Raw genomic sequence first — 22,666 nt, 5'->3', positions numbered from 1 at the left:
ATCCAGAGACTTTATAGTATATTCTTAGGAGTTTTTTCCCCCCCGAAAGCATAAAAGCCAAAAAAGATGAGATTATGCTCTACTCCACGAGCAAGCTGTAGAGACCATATGCTTTCTAATTTTGGTCACAAGATATTTTGGTCTCAAGTGGTATATATGGTGCTACAGGTGGGGCCCTTATATTTTGTCTTTAGGTGCTTTATTTTTTTAATCTCAGTTTTGATCCATGCCCTACGGATAAGATGATCATAGTTCTGGTTTGCAACAACAGTCCCTCGTTCTATCTGTTGCCCTGGAGGAGTTATTAATAGCTCCCATTTTCACTCTCAGAACGTTCTTGATTGGGCAATTAATTATATGGTCTCCCGGCCTATAAGAAGTGTATAATAGAGTAAAATTTAAAATCAGAACCACCAAAATATAACTTACAGTACCAAAACCAGACTGAGCTTTGGAACTAGAAGATGTATTTTCAGGCTTTTGGGCCCTATACTTGTTTTGTGCTCACAATTTGGCTCAGAGCTTCCTTGTGGCTGAAACAAAATGGTCCGTAGAATTGTTACAGTCTATCAAAAACAAAAATCATACCAGTTCCTCAGGAAAGGCACAGCATTTTGTTTTTCCAATGCTTCTATTTTGCTTTTAAATTAGGAGATAGGTTAAAATTTGAAAATAATAAACTCAAAAATTTGAGGAAAAAAAGATTGTGAACTAGATATTTCCCCCTTAGGCTCTCTCCATAGCAACTGCTTATGAAATCTTACTTTAAAAACATATTCAAGACATATGTCTATTTCATCCAGAAAATGAATTTCTCGTTTGGCTGTAAGGAATTACAGCAAGGCTTTTTTTTGAGGCACTCGGTTTGGATGAACTTGTTTCGAAATGTTGAGAATTGGTTACTGTGGAAGAGCGATTAACTAATGAACACATAAAAGAATCCAGTTTCATAGACTGCCCCATTTGGAAAGATCATTAAAGATGGGCTGGTACAGCTCCCGCCCCATCCCATCTAATTTTGAATAGCCTTTCAGCATTCTCCATAATTGGCCATCAGGCCCCTTCTTAAAAACCTCCAAGCACAGGAATCACACTACCTTCTGGGGCTGCCTGTTATATCTTTAGAAATGTCTTGTGCCAACCCTAAATCTGCCTACCCTAATTCATTGTACATAAACGTAGAAGTTGAGATTTCTGTTCAAACCCTTTTGCAGACCAAAGTTTAGCTTTCCTTGAGAATAGACTGTATCTGTGATGACCTCTGCAAAAATTTCGTTATAGTTTTGGTCATGCATCATCTTGAATTTCCTTTCTATGTATCAACAGGCATGGCTGTGTAATATGTGCTTGAAAGAAAGATCCAATTTGGCTGTGCATAATAGGAATTACTCTAGCAATTTCCTTAAACCCTTCCCATCCCTATTTGACATTCAGTATTTTAAAAGGATCTTAATAGTTGGGAAATGTGGTTACTATTTTTTAAAGCTATATTTCCTATTATTTTCAATATTTGCCTACCTAGAAAAATACTCCTATTCCACTAAATAATTAAATTATAAAATGATTTTTTTTCCTTGCTGAAAGATGAGTTTGGTTGGCTAAAGTTTTCTCTATTATATAGTCCATGTAAATCAGGCAACAGTCACATTGCCTAGGAGAGAGGAAACATATATAGTTTAGAAGGCCAATTTATATTTGTTAAAGTCATGTCCATAATTAAGGAAAAAATTGTAACCTGCCTTTACATAAAAGCAAATCAACTTGCAGACCAAGTTTTGATATGGAAAGAGGCCTGTCTCAAGGGAGACAGCCTGAAAGAGAGGCCAGGTCTTGAGCTTCTGGTCAGGGAGAGTTGGATTGGGCTCCCCTCTCAGTATAGTCAGTGACAGAATTTGGAACGTAGCGCAGTGACACAAGAATAGTCCAGGGATCAGGAAACCTTTTCCATCAGGGCCAAATAGTAAATATTTTAGGCTTTGCACTTTATGTGGTCTCCATCACAATTACTCAACCTTACTGATACACGGAGAAACAAACATAGACAATGTGGGTGTGGCTATGTTCCAATAAAACTTTATTTATGGACACTGAAATTTGAATTTCCCATAGTTCACATGTGTCCCAAAATCTTCTACTTTTAAGATTTTTTTTTCAATTACTTTAAAATGTAAAACTTATTCTTAGCTAACAAGCCATGCAAAAATAAGTGGCGGGCTGGATTTGGCCCACAGGATGGTAGTTTGCCAAATCTTGTAATAGCTAAACTTTTATTAATCACTTACTGTAAGCCACACTTTGTTCAAGTGCTTTGAATGTATTAATCTAGTTAACCCTCACCACAGCTTTATGAAGTAGATAATAGTACCATCTCCCTTTTACAGACAAGCAAACAGAGGCTTGGCGAGATTAAGCAACTCACCTAAGATTGCATCATTATTAAGAGGCATGGCTGGGATTCAAACCCTTTGTTTCCAGAGTCCATGTTTCTAACCATCAGGAGTATTGCCTCTCACATATAGTATTTTTTGTGTGTTTATAAAAAATGTTTTTTATAAAAATAAATCCCAAAATACTACTTGCCATGTTATAGTGGTCAAAGCAAGCAAAGGTGGAAACTGTTACCATCTGAAGGGAAGCCACCTGTAAGTCATAACTATTTGCAGTCCGAAGAACTACTGCATTTGATAAAGTTCAAGAATCAGCTAAGACTTGTTATATAAGAGAACAAAAAAATCAATTTTAAAAACTTTATGTTCAAAGTGAAAGAAATATGAGTTACTTTCAGGCAATAAATAAATGATTGATCCACCATAGTCAGCTGGGACATCTAAAAAGATTCCATAATGATAATTTCAACTGGAGGAAAAATTGAAGGGGGTCTTCCTTGTAGTACATTTAAAACAAGTTTCACCTGAGCAGATATACAGTCCTCCTCTATTATTCATGGATAATCTGTGATATTTTATGCATGAGACTGGGGTGCCTTGTTACTGAGAAACGGGCTTGGATCTAGGAAACCCATTCTGCATCTCTAAATGGCACCGAAAAAGAAAACAAACAAAAAAAAGACTCTGAACCACAGCACACAGATAATGTAGCAGACGTGCACAGAGAAGATTCTGGGAGACTTGGATTCCAGTCCTGACTCTCCTCGTTTGTTAGCTGTGTGACCTTTGGGCAAAGTACTTCTCTAAACATCCTGTTACTTGGTATGAAAGCACCTCATCTTCCTTAGTCTTGGACAAGATATGAAGGAGCTTTTCCAGGTTGAATGAATAGTGCAGATATACAGTATATGAGCTTAATTGTGCTTAATGCAGAAACAGACAGACATAGACACGACTGTCTTATGTGCCATTTTGCATCCCTAGATGCAGTCTTCCGTATGATAAATAATGGTGAATGTTGATCAGACTTCTTGCTAAGTTTTTCAGAGTCACAACAAGCCTTTTAGGTACACAGCATCATCTCTGTTTTACATGTGAAGATAGAGCCCAGGGAGGTGAGACAGCTTATACAAAGTCATCCCTCCAACTTGTAACCGCAAAGCCGGTGCTCTTACTTTGTGTTGCAAATCTTTGATCGAATGAGTACATTTATAACAATATTAGGACAAGCTTCCCTAGGAGGGCCTTTTTGGGACCTGGGCACGCTGCAGGAGCACTGAGTCCTGCCTCAGTGCTCAGAGTGGGTGCTGAAGCCAACTGCAGAATCAGATCAGATTAGATTGGGCAGTGCTGACATGTACTATCATAGTAGCTAACATTTTCTGGCATCTACTATGTACACTCATTTTAGAGAAGGGGAAAATTGAAGCTCAGGAAGACTGAGAACTTTGTCTAGGGCCACACAGAGAGGGCCAGATTGGAACCGAGATCCGGATAGGATAGAGATAGAGGATAGGGCCAGATTGGAACCGAGATCCAACTCCAGAGCTCCTTCTACCTCTCATTCTATATTTTGTGAGCAGGGATATATTTCTCATTCCCCAAAACTCCTGTTTGAAACAAACCAGCCAAAACCCCATTTTTTATAGTCCGATTACTGTGAAAGATTCATTCTAAAGGAAAAAAGGTGAAAAATGTCCTTTCAGTTTCAGGGTGTTCTAGGGCAGTTGTGAAACCCGAGCTGTTTGAGCCCTGGGTGGGTGAGCCCCAGCTTCCTATGATTCTGTGATCTTCCCATTTCCATGATGAATTTGGCATGCTGGTGACTGCTGGTAGATGTGTTGTATAATTTACTCTCTGGATCACATCTGGAATATACATGCACAGGGTTGCATGCCGAGATTAAATTTGCACTGTGATGCTTTGCAAGGCGTACGCCATACACTCGTCACACAAAAACTAATGAAACCAGTCTGCTCTTTCCTGCTTCTCCTCTTAAGTTAGTCAAAATGTGAACACATTCCCATTATTCCATTTTATTTGTGAAACAAAACAAACAAAAACAATGGTCTGGAGAGAGGGTGTAGAGGGACAGAATGAATGGAGGTGTGAGGGAACAAGTTTTCGATGGTCTCCTGTGAATATGTCGAGGTACAAAAGGAAGATAGGGAGCATTCCAAACCACTCTTGGGTACCTTTCACCTTCTACAGTTTTAACATTGAAGCACCGTGAATGTCGGGAAGAAAAGGAACAAAAAGTGGCCTAATAGATTCAGATTCAAGCTTTGTATCTCATACTTTAAGCTATACATTCTAACATTTATCCTCACAACTGCCTACAAGGTAGCTACATTCAATTTTGCAAATATAAGGGAGGCTTGCGGAGGTCAAGTGACTTACCCAAGGTTGTACGCATCATGGTATTGACAGCAGGAATGCAAAACCAGGATTCAGAGTTCTTGCCCATTCCTCTGTCATTTGCCACCCTAGATTTACTTCTCTAGAAGACAGGAAGTCACGAATGAGGGAATGATGTTCAGAGGAATACATGATAATACAGTGTGTGTGCTCTTCACTTTTTTTTTTTCCAGGCCAAAAAATGGTGGAAAATACTGTGTAGGACGTAGAATGAAATTTAAGTCCTGCAACACGGAGCCATGTCTCAAGCAGAAGCGAGACTTCCGAGATGAACAGTGTGCTCACTTTGACGGGAAGCATTTTAACATCAACGGTCTGCTTCCCAATGTGCGCTGGGTCCCTAAGTATAGTGGAAGTAAGTGTGTCTGGTGTATGTATCCGCCATTGGCCGGCCGGCACCGAGGCCAAGCATGAAAGTCAAGTTGTATTCTTTCTCCTCTCCAGTTCTGATGAAGGACCGGTGCAAGTTGTTCTGCAGAGTGGCAGGGAACACGGCCTACTATCAGCTTCGAGACAGAGTGATAGACGGAACTCCTTGTGGCCAGGACACAAACGATATCTGTGTCCAGGGTCTTTGCCGGGTAAGTCCCAGATAGTGTTTTCTTCACTGTGTTTTCCCGCTGCCAAGCTGTGGTTTGTGGCTTCCTAGATAGAATAGCAACTGCTAATATCTGTGCACTATTGCCAGGGCAGTGGTTCTCAAAGTGTGGCCCCAGGATCAGCAACATCATCAGTAACACTTTTTTTTTTTTTTTTTTTTTTGAGACGGAGTCTCGCTCTGTCGCCCAGGCTGGAGTGCAGTGGCGCGATCTTGGCTCACTGCAAGCTCCGCCTCCTCGGTTCACGCCATTCTCCTGCCTCAGCCTCCCAAGTAGCTGGGACTACAGGCGCCTGCCACCGCGCCCGGCTAATTTTTTGTATTTTTAGTGGAGACGGGGTTTCACCATGGTCTCCATCTCCTGACCTTGTGATCTGCCCGCCTCGGCCTCCCAAAGTGATGGGATTACAGGCGTAAGCCACCGCGCCCGGCCTAGTATCTTTTTTTTTTTTAATTTATTTATTATTATTATACTTTTAAGTTGTAGGGTACATGTGCATAACGTGCAGGTTTGTTACATATGTATACTTGTGCCATGTTGGTGTGCTGCACCCATCAACTCGTCATTTACATCAGGTATAACTCCCAATGCAATCCCTCCCCCCTCCCCCCTCAACATGATAGGCCCCGGTGTGTGATGTTCCCCTTCCTGAGTCCTAGTGATCTCATTGTTCAGTTCCCACCTATGAGTGAGAACATGCGGTGTTTGGTTTTCTGTTCTTGTGATAGTTTGCTAAGAATGATGGTTTCCAGCTGCATCCATGTCCCTACAAAGGACACAAACTCATCCTTTTTTATGGCTGCATAGTATTCCGTGGTGTATATGTACCACATTTTCTTAATCCAATCTGTCACTGATGGACATTTGGGTTGATTCCAAGTCTTTGCTATTGTGAATAGTGCTGCAATAAACATACATGTGCATGTGTCTTTATAGCAGCATAATTTATAATCCTTTGGGTAGTATCATTTTTTCTAATGCACGTTGTGCCAAAGTTTGGAAACCATTGCCCTTGATTTTTCTTGACATTTTCAGTCTCTGTGAGGGTCTTGCACAAAACCTCTCCTTAAAAATTTATTATAACAATTTACACACACACTCCTTTGCTATAACCTCAATGCTTAAGCAAATGCTTCCTGACAGCAAATTTTTTAGATTGAATAGCTGAGGTCGAGAAATATGTCAGGAAGAATAGCTGGCCTCACTCTAGTTTCTCTTTGCATTTTTAACCATGATCATTTCTACCTGAGACATGCCTGTTAATTAATTATTCTTGAAAGGGAAATTGGGAAACTTCTGGGAAACAGCAAAGCATCAGAGTAGTGATTTCTCAGGGGCTAGATATCATTTCACTGTTCTCGTTAGTCAAAAGTTATTTCTGATCTGGTTGGGCTCTGAGATGATGCCTCTGGGTTTTTTTGTTTGTTTTTGTTTTTGTTTTGCCTGTGGTCCAAAAGCACATTGGAGTTCCTGGTTGGAAGGATTTGATTGAAAGAACCCCTAAGGGTATCACCCACTGACTAATAGCTTATACTGCAGATTTCCTTATCTGTCCATTTCACAGCAACACATTGAGTTTTTCCTCAAAGATTAGTTCACACAAATGAACAAAATGGACAAGAATGTGGACTGTGTTCTCCTGGTCTTCTGGTCATTGTCAGTGTATGTTTCAGAGTTCAGTGTACGTGGCTGCATTGTGTTAATATGGGGAGAAATTCAGGAGGCCACTCGATGGAGCCTCAGGCTTGAAACTGGCGGCCCATGGTCATACTTTGGCTGGCATTCATAGCCAATATTTAAACGTATGGGATTTTACATAAAATCAATTTTTCCAGCTTCTTTGGAAAATTGGGAAAAAATGTCAACACAGGGCTCCCATCCCTCATGGCAGCAATAGTCTGGAGTGGACAGCGGCAACTCCCTTATGATGGGGCATGAGCTCTTTAATTAGATACAGTCCTCACCTATGCCCTTTTTTTTCATTCCTAAGCAATTTTTTAAAAAATTACTGTGCTTACTTACAGACTAGTGCTTTTCAAACTTTTATCTGTAGGTGAAGCACCTGAGGAATCCTATTAAAATGCCAACTCTGATCCAATAGATCTGGGTGGGTCCTGAAATTCTGCATTCCTGACCACATCAGAGGTGCCCATGGCTGCTGGTCCAAGGACCACATTTTAAATAGCAAGGCAGTAAATAATTTCAGTTTTCAACCTTTGCAAGTTTAAAGGGACTTGACTTTCTTGTCATTTTGAGTGCACAAAAAAGAAACACATTATTTGACATTTTATAATCTCTATAATACTTACATTTATTTCAAATCTTTTCTTTTTAAAAGCAAGCTGGATGCGATCATGTTTTAAACTCAAAAGCCCGGAGAGATAAATGTGGGGTTTGTGGTGGCGATAATTCTTCATGCAAAACAGTGGCAGGAACATTTAATACAGTACATTATGGTAAGAATCTGCTCCTAAGAACCGTGAGAAGGAATATGGTCAAAGTTTGAAAATTGTTAACCACATGTAATACTGAAAAGTATTAATGTTGAGCATAAAAATCAGTCTTGTTATGGTGGATTATCCATCGACTAGAAGGCACCTAATAGAATTATATGAGAATACATTCTATTCTTTTGTTGTCCACTTTTTATTCCATACTTAGAGAAAGTGAACCATTTTGTGGAGTACTGAATTTCTGCTAAATTCTTTTCAGGTTACAACACTGTGGTCCGAATTCCAGCAGGTGCTACCAATATTGATGTGCGGCAGCACAGTTTCTCAGGGGAAACAGACGACGACAACTACTTAGGTGAGATGGGATGCCCTGCCACTTGTGAGTTCTGGTTCTATGGAGCAGTGGCCAGATACTACTTCCTTCCTGCTCTGGCATGCAGAGGGAGAGCTTTCAGATGTCATGGATTTGCATAAAATAAGTGCATCTCAAAATTCATCATTGTTTCTCCCTCATACGTACACCCTCAGAGTATTGATTGAAAAGTTATGTAGCTGCATTATTTGATATCAAGGGATTTACTCTGGATCTTAAAAAATACAAAGGCCCCAAGTCAAATTTTGAAAGTACTTATCTTCTAATTTTAGCATAAAATCCTTGCTCTCATTGGGTCTTTTCAAAAAGCTGTCCTGTGGGGAACTGACTTGCAAATGTTTTATTAGAAGCATTACTTGACTTAATTTTTATATTATCAGCTCTAACCAGTAGCAGACCACTGGTAGACTTATTCAGTATTTCATTATGCCTGTTCATTGCAAAAGGTTCTATGGTGACATGTATTTTTCTTAAGTCATTACTAGAATAACAGTACTATACAGATTTTTTATCCTTTTCTCACTGAACCTAGGTGCATGATTAATTAATATCTATTCCTTATATTTAAACCACGCATACCAAAATGACACTGTGTTGATTTTCAACGGTTTGCTCAGCCCAGTCCCATCTTATTTTATTATTTATTTATTTATTTCTTAATTTAAAGTTCTGGGGTACATGTGCAAGACTGTAGGTTTGTTACATAAGTAAACATGTGCCATGGTGATTTGCTGTACCTGTCAACCCATCATCTAGGTATTAAGCCCAGCATGCATTAGCTATATTTCCTGATGCTCTCCCTTGCCCACACATCCTGCATCCCGCAAGCCCCTATGTGTGTTATTCCCTTCCCTGTATTTTTGAGATAGGATCTCACTCTGTCACCCAGGCTGGAGTGCAGTGGTGTGATCACAGCTCACTGCAGCTTCAACCTCCCAGGCTCAAGTGATCCTCCCACCTCAGCCTGAGTAGCTGGGACTATAGGCACTCACCACTATGCACAGCTAGTAGTTTTTTATTTATTTTTATTTCTTATTTATAGAGATGATGTCTCACTATGTTGCCGAGGCTGTGCTTGAACTCCTGGCCTCAAGCAATCTTCCTGCCTTGGCCTCCCAAAGTGCTGAGATTACAGGCATGAGCCACCATGCCTAGCCCAGTCTCACTTTAATTTATTTTTATGTAAATTTCTGTAAGTGATTGTGAAATTTGCCTAACTGCCATTTGAAAGAAAGAGGACATGGAGAGTAGAGTCATGACCGAAAGTGATTTAACTGGTCACCTTACACAAAACTCTTCCCAGCCATGAAGAGCAGCATGGCTTACACTCAGATCTAGAATAAATTAGAGCAGTCTTGCTGGGCAGTCAATCTTTAAAAGAAATGAATGTACTTTCTTTCTTATAATATCCAGGCAGGAACTCTATTTATTCATCTGAATTCAACCAGTATAGAGGCCCTTAATATAAGCATTTAGACATATTGAGCCAGAAAGTGAGTATTTGTTGAATTGAATTAAAGCCTATATCTCTATTTTGGAATGTCTACACGAAGCTGCATAGATAGACAGTGAGCCTTTAGCTAAGCATGCTAATCAAGTATGATATTTATACATGACTCCATTATGGCATTTGCTATCACCATTCATTCACTCACTCACTTATTTAATATGTGCCAGGCACGCACTGTTCTAGGCACAATGAACAAAACAGATAAAAAAATTTGTGTCTTCTTGGACATTACTTTTTAGTGGGACAATAAACAATAGGCAATAAACAGTAACCTGACAGATAAGAAAACTCCATACTGTTACAGGTGATAAGTGCTGCTAGAAATCAGAGCAGGCTGAGGGAAATTGGGATACCAAGTGTGAGATGTGGACAGTAGAGTTGAAATGTTTGAATCACAGAGCAAGATAGCAAGCTATTTAGAGGAAGAGCATTCCAGGTGGAGGGAATAGCCATTGCAAAGTCCTTGAAATAGGGAAGAACAGAGGGAGGCAGTGTGGCTGTTGCTGAGTGAACACAGAGGACACTCCTAGATAAGGTTAAACAGGACTAGGTCATAGACAACCATATAACCATTATAAGAACTTTGGCTTGGACTCAGAGACATCAGGAGCCACTGGAGGTTTTGAGCTGAGGAATGAGATCTTACTGCATTTATGTTTTTAAAGGAGCACTCTGGCTGGCACATTGAGAAGACATGGTGGAGGAAGTGTACAGGACAGAAGCAGTGACATTGATTAGGAAATCATTGCAGTAATTCAGGAGAGAGATGCTGGTGGCTTGGCCCCAATGGGAGCAGTATGTGGTTAGATTCTGGATATCTTTTGAAGTTGGAACCAATATGATTTGCTGATGGATTGAACATAGTGTGTGAGAGAAATAAAGGAGTTAAAGTACAAAGGAATCTCAAAACTCCAAGGTCAAAACCTGAGCAATGGGAAGGATGGAGTTGTCATCAACTGAGATGACAAGACGACTAGTTACATATTTATTATACTACCACTAGTGTTTTAAAGTTCGGGCAGGGTCTTTATGTCTTCAGCTACTGATATGAAGCCTACATATGATAGGTACGAAGCAAATGATTGCTGAATTGTTGAACAGCCATTGTCCATGCTGTCTTTAATGAATACCTACTGTGCGCTTAATGGAGAATGAGGTTACCTTGGAAATGTACATTGACCTCTTCTTTCAAGGGCCGTAAAGCCTTGCTTGGAATTAATTACTCTATGACGACATCAGCTTTTCACTACCCCAAATATCCAAATGAGTGGCAACTTTATAAGACAATTAACAAAGTTCTCGGGGAACTGTTTTCAAATTATTTTGCGGGGGGAATCCTTCATTTCTCCTTGAACAGCTGCAGAATGGGGCAAGTATCTTTCTTTGTACACTTGGTTATAAATTTAAGCATGTGATTGCTGTGTCCTTACTACTTCCTAATTAAATCAAACAGCATTGCATACAGCCTGCTTTATAAATTAATTTCCTGAGAACTGAAGGCCGTGTTGAGTTGCTCCTTTCTTCTCTTCAAAAGAGAGAAGGATTCTCTGCTATTCTTCTCTTTCTTGGAAAAATAATCTCCCTCCAAGTGGTGGCCTCAATTCAGTTCAACTTAATGAGTGCACATCAAGCACCTGAATTCAGGAGGGCCTCCTGATAACCTTTTATTATTCACTGGAGGTTTCTTAATCTCCTTGTAAAGAATGAAAACAAAATTAAAGATTTGTCATCTGGGACAGGCAGTCTGAACCAGTTATGGCTCTTTAATGGAATAGAATGGGAAAGTCACCTGTTGGCATAAGGAAGTCTCTCTAGAAGCAAATGAAAAGTGTGCAAGCCTACATTGCAAGTCACAGTCCACTGAGTGTGAAAGTTGAGACCTCAGAGCCTTTGAACCTCACAGTGGTTACTCAACAAGTTAGGAGGAATTTGATGTTGTCATCAAATCTGGCGTGTGTAAATATTTACTCTTGGCTTGAGGGAAGATGCAGCAAATGCACTGAGAAGGTTTTACAACCCACACTGGGTCTCGCATTGAGTCCAGTCACAGATGTTCCATTGCTAAGCAAAGCAATCTTCATCCTTATCCCTTATGTGTGTGTGTGTTTTTTTTTCATGTGAGCCAAGCCATACTTTTCTGTGTATTCTGGAAGGGAGAGATTTCCAGGAGAGAGGGCCTTTTGTAGCAACCCAGCTCTGATGGGTGCAATGGAAGGGAAACCAACCCAGGAAATTAGCTCCCTTAATCGCATTAGTGGGAGGTTGGGCATTAGGCTCTTGTTTTCAGGAAACTATTTGTTTCACAAAGTACCAAAGCAGAAAGCCTCCCTGTCAAAGGTCATCCTTTCACGTGGACCCCTTCCTCCTGTTCAGCTAAAGCCAAGTTGTACCCAGGGCCACCATGTTCATATCCCTTTAGAAGAAAAAGTAACCATTTCTGTGATACTTATTTGTCTCCAGTGCACTTAGCTCTTGATTAATTGTGGCAATGGGAAGATGGGAATCTGTGCGGTGCAAGATAAAATAGGAATTTTTTTTTCATCTGATGATTTTAAGGATGTCTGGGGCCAAACCGTTTATCAGGGCAGATCGTAAGAGGAATCCTTTATCATTTGTGCTCCTCTCTTTCACCCCACTCACATCTACTGGAATAAAGAATATGCAGTGAAGGGTGAAATACCCTGAGTCAGCAAAGCATGAAAGGAAGCCTGGAGACATTGGAAAAGCCCCCCAAATTAACCCAGAACAGACTATCACTCTTTACATATGACCACACTGGATTATCACCTGATTTACAGAACCAGCATGGGACATTTTACTTTCCCCTTTTTAGCAAGACATCAGCTGGGTAACTAGCATGCAACTTCATTTGAAAGAATTGGGTGATTTTGTTGACAGCTCATCATACTGTCACCATTTGAATGACCCACATTAGGGAGCAGCCTCAGGATACCCGAGGTGCCACGGAAACAACCTAAACAACCTCAGCTTCAGTGACCCATTGAAACTCCTGCCTCTTTCATGGCTGGTGGATCTCACGCTGCAGGAGCTACAGGCAAGACAAGGTTGTCAGAGGTTTACACTGACTGAAAAAGAGTCATTTGGCTGGAAGCACTCTATCCTCCTTGTCATGAGTGTCAGACTCCATCAGTCACTTATTCTTTCAGCATCATCGATTGAGCACCTACTATGGGTTGGGATCTCTCTTGGGCTTATAAAAGTAAATTTTTATTTTTATTTTATCATTTTATTTATTTAAGGGGTAGGACTACAGGTTTCTTACATGCATATATTGGGTAGTGCTGAAGTCTGAGCTTTTAGTGTACCCATTACCCAAATAATGAACACTGTACCCAATAGGTAATTTTTCAACCCCTATCCTCCTTTTACCCTCCCACCTTTGGTAGTTTCCAATGTCTATTAGTCAAAAAAGTGGATTTTTAAATGGCTGCTTTGCTCAAGGGCTCATGCAGTCTAACAAAATGAACAATTTACATTTAAGAAAATCTACAACACAAACATACTTAGTTTCTATTTGTATACAAGAGAACGAATGCATGAACTCATTTACTCATTTAACAAACATTTGTTGACCCCCTTCTTGGAAAATTTTAGTAGTTTATAGACTCTGGAGATGGATTTCCATGATTAGGAGCCACCTGGCCTTGGGAAATTAACTATTTTAAGTTATGCTTTTCTCACCCATAAATTAGGCTTCTATAATAGACCCTACCTTAGAGAGGTGTGATAAGGGGACAGAACATACAAAGGCATTTTGATCTGCCAGGAACTAAAGCTCATATGGGTTCTTATTTAATCCATATAACAATCCTATAAGAAACTCATTATACAGAGGAAGAAACTGAGGCTTAGAGAGGTTAAGTAATTTATCCAAGTTGTTACAAATAGAAAATGGGAAAGATTGGTATCCTTATTGGTCTGACTTCAGATGCTACACACTTAACCACTTCACTTTACTGCCACCATGTAGAATGATATATGGCTGACCTGGAAATATACAGGACTTGAAATTTAGGTTTATTGGTGGGAGTGAACAGTGAGACTAGGAAGATAGGTGAAGATAAGATTTGTAAAGTTACAGGGAGGTTATGCTAAGGAAGTTGAACTATCTTATAGGTAGCGGTGACTACCAAAGGATTTTGAGCCAAGAAGTTGGAGGGTATTTTATCCTTTTAAAAGCTAATCTTGACTTTTCCCTGTGTCACCACATTCTTTCCAATCATTTCAAATGAAGGCACCTTACTCTTCTCTAGGGACCAAATATTGTTTACATGGGTGAGAATTCTGGTAAATGAAGTGCTGGATTAGGAACAGAATTCAATGCAGTTAATTCCTAATCCTGAAATGAGTAGCCTTGCATCAGTAGTGTCCAATTGCATGAACTCTGTGAGGTTCCCATGTCTACGAAAATAAGGATCCTACTGCTGCTGAACCACAAATATTCAGAGCTTCATCTCAGGCCTCTTTAATATCCACATAAGGGTATAATATTTACTTAACCTAAATCCTTGGAACCTCTTTTATGTACACATTGCTTCTCTCCTGAGTGGTGAAAGATAGTGTGTCACCTACATTGGTGAGATAACCTATATCAATGAAAGATGAGTTAGGATCTGGCTAATACCTCAGTCATCTTAGCCACTCCTCATTCCACAACCAAGACAGATATCATCAATATGATGCTAAGACATGATGCTATCGGTGACTCATGTTCAGCATGGTTTCTTGGGCAGCTGGTACCAAATGATTGACATTGGCACTGGGGATGAAAATTATTTGCCATCTGTGTGTTAAATGTCCTTGTTCCTTTTATTCACCTAAGTATATGGCCTGTACCTTTCAAGGGCATCCTTACTACTAAAATTTGCTACTCTTGCACAAATTACAGATGGTAAGGGGACCTTTCTCTAGTGTTTGTTCAGAGCCCACATTTTACGTAGCTCTAATTTTATTAAATACCTGCTTCATGTCAAGCCCAATACTCAGGAGGATGTATTCAAGGAGCAGTGGTACCAGGAGAGAAAAAAGCAGTGCTATCAAAATTTTGTATTAAATACTAAAAGGAAAAGATATGATTGAGATTTTATCTTGAGAAATTAATCCAAAATTGTGAAAATAAATTTATTTGTATTTGACCTTCAACAAAATTATATCTTCTTTTCAATCATGTCAAGGTTTTGAAAAGAATAAAGCAATTGATAAATATTTTTGCATACATTGTTCATATCAAGTCACATAATAGCAAAGTAGTATATTCTTGACTGAAAGTCTGAATTTAACAGTAAAATCTGAAAGGGAGTCAATTTTTGAAAAGCTTTCCAGAGATTTATTTACTTTCCCAGTAAGCTCTCTTGACCTTTTAATAAATAAATAATTTCTTCTGAAGCAGCTGTTGTCTCATCCTCCTTGTCAACTTTCTTTCCTGTTTCTTTTTTCAGCTTCATCGAGGGATACTTGACAAATAAAAATTGCATATATTTAAGGTGTTCAACTTAAGTTTTTTTAATACTCCTATACACTGTGAAATAATCACCAAAACCAATCTAATTAACGTATCTGTCACCCACATAGTTACTATTTCCTTTTGTTTTCTTTTTTTCTTTCCTTTCCTCCTTCCTCTTTCCTTTTCTTTCTGTCTCTCTTTTCCTTTCTTCTTTCTCTCTCCCACTCTCTTTGTTTCTTTCAACACTTATAATGTTGAAAGAAACATTATACCCTTTAAGCAAATTTCAAGTATGCAATACAGTAAGGTTAACTATAGTCACATTGCTGTATGCTAGATCTCCAGAATGTATTCATCTTGCATAACTGAATCTTTGTATCTTTGACGAGCATCTCCCCATCCCCTCCTCCTTCTTGCCCCTGTCATTTACCACTGTAATCTCTGCTTCTATGGGTTTGACTATTTTAGATTCTATAACTGGTCTAACTCTGCCAGGTTCTCATTTGGCCAACATTTTGGCACTCGATTCAAGCAGTTCTCCAATATCACTTTTTCAGCATCACTGATTTTTTTCATCTTTTGCAAGATCCAGAGTAGATTTATTCGTTCTTCCCCAAAGATACATATTTACTAAGCACCTGCCATGTGCTCTTTCAGAAACTGGGATATAGTAGTGAATAAAATAATCCCAACATTTCTTACTATCATGGGTCTTACATTCTTGTTTGGGAAGAGAGAGTATAAACAAAGTGCCATGGAGAAAAATGCAGGTGAGAAAGGGGATAGAAAGTATGTAATCTGTGCTAACAATGGGAGGCAGTTGCAGGTTTAGAAATAATGGTCTGTGTAGGTGTATTAATCTTTTACGTGTAACAAATCATCTCAGGACATAGTGGCTTAGAACAACAAATATATCCTATCTCTCAGTTTCTCTTGTAAGGAATTTGGGAGCAGCATATATGGGTGTTTCTGGCTTGAAGTCTCTCATGAGGTTGCAGTCAGGATGGCAGTTAGGAATATGGTATTATCTGAAGGCTCAACTAGGGCTGGAGAACCACTTCCCAGATTACTCACTCAGAGGCTGTTGGCAGAAGGAATCAGTACTTCCCTGCTACTTGCAGGCCTCTCTATGGGTTCTTTAGTATCCTCAAAACATGGCAGCTGGCTTCTTCCAGAATCAGAGGTTCAAGGAAGAGCAAAGCAGAGCCACAGTGCCTTTGGCCTTGCCTCAGAAGTCAGGTTCTATTGTTCCTGCATTATCCTAGTGATTGCAGTCATTCCTATTGAATGTGGGAGAGATGACACATAGTGTGAATACCATGCAGCAAGGCTTATTGGGGCCGTATTTGAGGCTGGCTACCACAGTGAGCTACACTGAAAAGGAGACCTTTGAGCATCATATTAACCATGGATTTTCAAATTTCAACATCTGTCCAACAAAGAAGACTTAACAAAGATTCATCAGGCTTGACTAATTCTAATATATATAGATTTGTGTAGGAATCAATTTTATAAGGGTTCAGTTCACTAATACATATTTTCAAATCATATCAACACTTTTGCTTCCATCTATAATTCTGTAACTGTCACTCTCATATAACAAGCTCAAGGTTTATTAGGACACTAGGTTACATTTTATTTTTCACAGATACCACGAGGGAGTAGGTGCTTTTATCTCCACTTTAGAGATAAAGAAATGGAGATGGATGGAAAATGATTCCCAAGGCCACACAGCTGGCAAGTGGCAAACTTAGGACTTGAAGCCATGCCTGTCTGGCTCAAAAGTCCCCACTCTGGGCACAGCGACTCTCTGCCTATCCAGATGTTACTTCATATTTCAAACAGCTAGTCATTGACAGCAGATCAATGTATTATTCTCTTTCCTCACCTACAGCTTTATCAAGCAGTAAAGGTGAATTCTTGCTAAATGGAAACTTTGTTGTCACAATGGCCAAAAGGGAAATCCGCATTGGGAATGCTGTGGTAGAGTACAGTGGATCCGAGACTGCCGTAGAAAGAATTAACTCAACAGATCGCATTGAGCAAGAACTTTTGCTTCAGGTGAAAACTTATCCATGAGCCCACCACCCTTTTCTTCTGCTTGGCATCACCAAGCCCACCCACTTCCTTTCTGTTTTGTCCACACATTCTAGGTTTTGTCGGTGGGAAAGTTATACAACCCCGATGTACGCTATTCTTTCAATATTCCAATTGAAGATAAACCTCAGCAGTTTTACTGGAACAGTCATGGGCCGTGGCAAGCATGCAGTAAACCCTGCCAAGGTATCTGCTTTGAATTTGAGTTCTGGGGATTTGAGAAGTTTTTTTATCTTTTTTTTTTTTTTTTTTTTTTTTTAATAACAGCCAAATACATGCAAACTGAAAACTCTTCTATTTGCATACATTCTCTAATCTCTTTTCTTTGAATGTGTCTGATTATTTTTGACTGGGAAGTTGAACTTTTTAAGGGATTCAGGAAATTTTAGTTTCTTAATCCTAAGAAATTTTTGTACACGTGTAAAACCAAGCAAAAATCACCTCTGCCATTGTAATTTTCCAGAGGCATGGTTTTAGTAGTCATAGCATATGTTATTTATTTTGTTTTCTTTTGTCTAAATGAGGAGTCAGCAAACCACAGCCAGTAGGCCAAATCCAGCCCACCGCCTACTTTTTTTTTCTTTTTTGTCTTTTCTTTTTTTTTTTTTTTGAGATGGAGTCTTGCTGTGTCACCCAGGCTGGAGTTCAGTGGCATAATCTCAGCTCACTGCAACCTCCGCCTCCCGGGTTCAAGCAATTCTCATGCCTCTGTCTTCCAAGTAGCTGGGATTACAGGTACATGCCACCATGCCTGGCTAATTTTTGTATTTTTAGTAGAGAATGGGTTTCACCATGTTAGCCAGGCTGTTCTTGAACACCTGACCTCAGATGATCCATCCACCTCAGCCTCCCAAAGTGCTGGGATTATAGGCGTGAGCCACTGCGCCCGGGCTACCTACTTTTACAAATAAAATTTTATTGGAACACAGCCATGCCAATTTTGTTTATGTATTGACTTTGAGTGGCTGCTTTTGCCCTGTAAGGTCAGGGTTGAATAGTGTAACGGAGATCATATGCTCTGAAGATATTTACTATCTAGCTCTTTAGAGAAAATGCTTGCCAATCCAGGGTCTAAATAGTTTATGGAATAGATTGTTTTCCCTGAATACTTTTTTTTCCCTCTCTGCTTAGGGGAACGGAAACGAAAACTTGTTTGCACCAGGGAATCTGATCAGCTTACTGTTTCTGATCAAAGATGCGATCGGCTGCCCCAGCCTGGACCCATTACTGAACCCTGCGGCACAGACTGTGACCTGAGGTGGGCCACTGTTTTCTCAAGACCTTTATTACTGAATTGTGAGAGTCTTGCAGGAGGTCCCAGCAGGAGAAGCAAAAGGGGGGGATGCTGGTCTTTAGTTCCCCTTTCTTGTGTTTCAGTGAAATAAGCCTTAACCAGTTCTCCATCCCTCTGGAACTGATTATCCAAGACATACATGTGCAGATTTCTTATTCATTTAAGAATTAAAAATAGCTAATAGAGTATGGCACTTGCCAAAAAAAACATTCTCAGTTGATCCTCACAACTTGTTGGGTAGGTATTAGCATTATGATTGAGTCACATTGTATGTGAAAACTTGTTTTGAAAGTCAAAAGAAAAGGAGGAGAACCTCGTCCCTCAAAGTACCCATAATGACCTATATCTACCTAAAGTGTATACCTCCTAGTAGAAGAACTCCTACACACATGACAGTTGCAGTGCACTAAGGTAGCATCATGGAAGAAACAAGAAGAAAATGTATATACAGATGTCTGAGATATTCAAACAATTCTGCGTTTAAGAAAAGTGTAAAATCCAAGGCAGGAAATATTGGGTGGGTAGAGCATTCTGAAGCTTTTCTATTTGCCTGCAAGGTTGACTGCGTCATATTGAAATATTAAATAGTCGGTGCTTGCATTGTATAGTCTGCATGACAGTTAAATGCAGTTAAGGTGAGTTGCTGTTTTATCCTCCTTTTAAGAAGGGAAATTCAGTGGAGAGTAGTATGGGAATGTGTTAAGGTCTCACCATTTGTAAGCCGAAAAGTAAAATGCTTAAGCATTTTGAAGGTTCCACATTACAATGCCAAATCCAATCAAAGGGTATTGGCTGCCTGTAGTGCTTTAGTGCAGATTATAAGGCCTACTTGAGGCTCTGAGAAAACAGAGGAGTTCTGATATTGACTACTAATGTCTGCCATGGGAGTGAGAGGAGCTATGGTATGAAAGTCATATTTTTGTCAGTTCTGACTGGAGGCTCTGACTTCAAAGCCCAGGATCTGTCTAGCCTCTACCCAGTGTCACTGACTTTCTAGCTCATTGCCCTACTGAAATTGACTTGCCAAAATATAGTGACAAAAGTCATTGTGAAAAAAAAACCAAGAAGACATTAAAAGGCAGACATTTATACTAGGCAATATTCTTGTTGTAGATAGCATCCATATAAACCCATTGTTTCAGCCAATTGAGTTAAGTTAAAGTCTATTCAGGAAAAAATAATTAGTTAATTAACTGCTAAACTGAATTAATCACTAAAGTTTGGGGGAAAAATGAATTGTTGGATAGATTCCTTGAGGCATAACCTTAATAAATTGAGAATGGTGACATTTTCTGAGTAGCCTTATATCAAATTATCACTATATTCCCCAGTACTCTGTAATGGTTATGGTAATAGAGTCAACTATTTACTAAGAACTATTTTTTAACAGTTATATATTATCCTATTAATATTCTTTTACTAACAAGATAGTTCTTATATTATCCCATTATCTATTATCCTGTTAATATAATTAATACGCTACTAATTCTTCAAACATTATGACGTTATATATTATTATTATTACCATTTTACAAATAAGGAAAATAGAGGCTGAGAGTCATTAAGCAAATTGCCCAAGCTCACACAACTAGTTAGTGGAGTGATGGAAATCTAAATGTGGTTAGTCTGTACCTAGATCCTGTGCTTAAACCCTAGAAGAAAGTTGTTTTTATTCTTAATTCAGTTATAATGATGAGTGGTACTCATGGATTCTATTCTGGGTATCTTCTCTTCCTTTGTGAAAAGAAATAATTCCCATGAGTTTTTTTGCCCCATCCGTGTTCCCTACCTTGCTTGGAACCCCTTACCTGGTTTTTCTCCACTGATTGAATCAGAACGGGACTGGTTGAGTCTCCGATGATAACTATAGATACAGCAGAACTCCTGCCTGCAGTGCTAAGTGTGCTCCTATGATCACAAAGATGGTGAATTTATACATAGCACTGTGAATAATTGAATGCGATCATAAAAATAAATAATTATTTAAGAACCCTCTTTTTAAGTTTACCCATGGAGCACCAATTTGAGGGTGGAGATAATGTTTGAGCTGTTATTTTGAAAAAATATTTTTCACTTTGAGCAGATTCCAAAGTGAGCCACTATTTAATTTGGGATGATGCTGGCTTATGTGATGTTCTCCAAAATTTCTCCTGCATTGGAAGCCTTTAGATATAAAATTTAAACAGTGCTTACAAAGCTAATACATTAAAAGATACCCTTGAAACCATGAGTTTTTGTGTAAAATGATGCAAAAGATCTCAAATAGATTTCTGCTCATTGATTTATGTGGAATTACCTGATACTTAAAACTTGGTTGGAGAATGAAACACCAAGGATAATGATAATAATAATAATAAATTATAACAGGAATAGCTACTTTTCTTGAATGTCTGCCATATGTGTGAAATGCTACACATGCCTTGCTTCACTCAATCCCCCAAATATCCCAGTGAAATAGATTCTGTTTCCCTCTGTTTCACAGATGAGGAAACTGAGGCTTAGTGAAGTTAAGTGACTCAACTAGGGTCACTTAATTGACACTCACATCCAGGTCTTTCTGATTCCATAGTTCATCCTCTGGATTTTTATTAAAAATAACATTACAATACCTAGGTGTAAGCAGGGCTTCAGTTATTTTTATTTCATATAGTAGGTACGCTAGCATACTAAGCTATTCTAAATTCTAAATTTCCCATTTGGAGAAAGTCACTATTTTTTTAACACTTACCCTTTATATATACTCTACTCAGACTAAACAAGGACAGCAGGTCAGATCATAGGCTCCAATGGTAATAATAGCACCTCTAATTAAAGAAAAGGCGAAGGGATTATGTCCAGGTCTTTTGGTAGATGTAAAGATCATAGGGTTAGGAATTTTAAAATGCAAAGAAAACCCATGAGTTTAGGATTAGACAGGTGCTTGCTCATTCCTAAAATTACCCAAAAGCTCATGCCTATTTGTCAGCATTGAGACGCGTATCTTACTGGCCTGTATAGATTGTGGGGAAAATAAAATTGTTCACTGAAAAATACACAGACACAAACCAAGCCTATAAATAAGATGTTCTATCTTGCATCTATCAAAGTGACAGTCAATATAACCTTGATTTATAGTAATTATTGTCAAGTAGCTGTGTCCAAAACTGAAAGACTGAAGAGAGGATTGTTACTGATTGGTCAAACTCTGAAATAGCTTTTCAAAAAGCATGGTTGTAGATCACTCATTTTGAAAGACAATCCATGACACACCAGTATGTCTGAGAAGCCTTACCAAGAATCTCCTTCCCCATGTGGAGATTAATAATGCTGATCAACATTTTGAAGGCCTTGAGAAGTTCTATAATACATAAAACCTTTTGAATTCAGTAGTTCTCAAAATTATTTAATCCCACAACTGTCCCTGCAACAAAAACACACAGGGTTACTCTTTTTGTTCTCAGTTTCTACTTATTAACAACACTTTGGAATATGGTTTTCTGAAATATAGCAATAAAATATAATTGTATTTTATGTCCCTTGAAATGAACTAAATGAACACGAAACATTGAAGACCACCATCCAGGGAGAGACTAAGAAGCAGGGGGTAGCATTTTGAGAACTTTTCTAAGGCAGTGCTATGCCCTTTCCATAGACTCTTCAAGATTCTCTGCTCAGATTCTGGGGATGATGTTACTATCAGGGGCACTTGAGCCACTCTGCCATGCTAAGCTGCTGGCGTGTTGTCTTGTGGAGGCAGGACACCTTCCTTCTTCATCCAGGATGGAAAATAACCTTTCCACAAGGAAATGGTGACGAAGGCAAAGAGAAGGTAGCCAAGAATCAAAGAGCAGATGAAAGTTCCAGATGCTTCTGTTGAATTGGGCCACATTTTTGCCACACTTCCTGAAGGAAGTGAGAGTTTGCCCCACTAGACTGTGACAGGATGAGATAAAGCATTGTTTTACAATTCCTCATTGAACATGTTCCGGGTTAGAACAAAATCCCCCAAATACGGTGTCACTCTATCGGAAAATCTCCATAGCCCACTTTACTTGCCAGATGGTCAACTCTGACCTACTTTTGGACATTCAT

General features: G+C 39.2%; 1 protein-coding gene across 2 annotated transcripts in view; it reads left to right on the top strand.

Annotated features, from left to right (window-relative positions):
- The window catches only part of ADAMTS9 (ADAM metallopeptidase with thrombospondin type 1 motif 9), a 178,310-nt gene that overhangs the window by 52,592 nt on the left and 103,052 nt on the right, over positions 1 to 22,666 (top strand). For both annotated transcript variants that reach the window (XM_015130468.3, XM_077994228.1), the window contains exons 13-19: positions 4,979 to 5,160; positions 5,250 to 5,386; positions 7,743 to 7,860; positions 8,117 to 8,212; positions 17,099 to 17,265; positions 17,358 to 17,487; positions 18,433 to 18,559. In XM_015130468.3, the coding sequence (XP_014985954.2) occupies positions 4,979 to 5,160; positions 5,250 to 5,386; positions 7,743 to 7,860; positions 8,117 to 8,212; positions 17,099 to 17,265; positions 17,358 to 17,487; positions 18,433 to 18,559 (957 nt within the window). The remainder of the gene's footprint in view (positions 1 to 4,978; positions 5,161 to 5,249; positions 5,387 to 7,742; positions 7,861 to 8,116; positions 8,213 to 17,098; positions 17,266 to 17,357; positions 17,488 to 18,432; positions 18,560 to 22,666) is intronic.

Source organism: Macaca mulatta, chromosome 2, assembly GCF_049350105.2.
Source record: "Macaca mulatta isolate MMU2019108-1 chromosome 2, T2T-MMU8v2.0, whole genome shotgun sequence".
Taxonomy (NCBI): Eukaryota; Metazoa; Chordata; class Mammalia; order Primates; family Cercopithecidae; genus Macaca; species Macaca mulatta.
The sequence above is the reverse complement of the archived record's forward strand: the minus strand, read 5'-3'. Positions and strand labels throughout refer to the sequence as shown.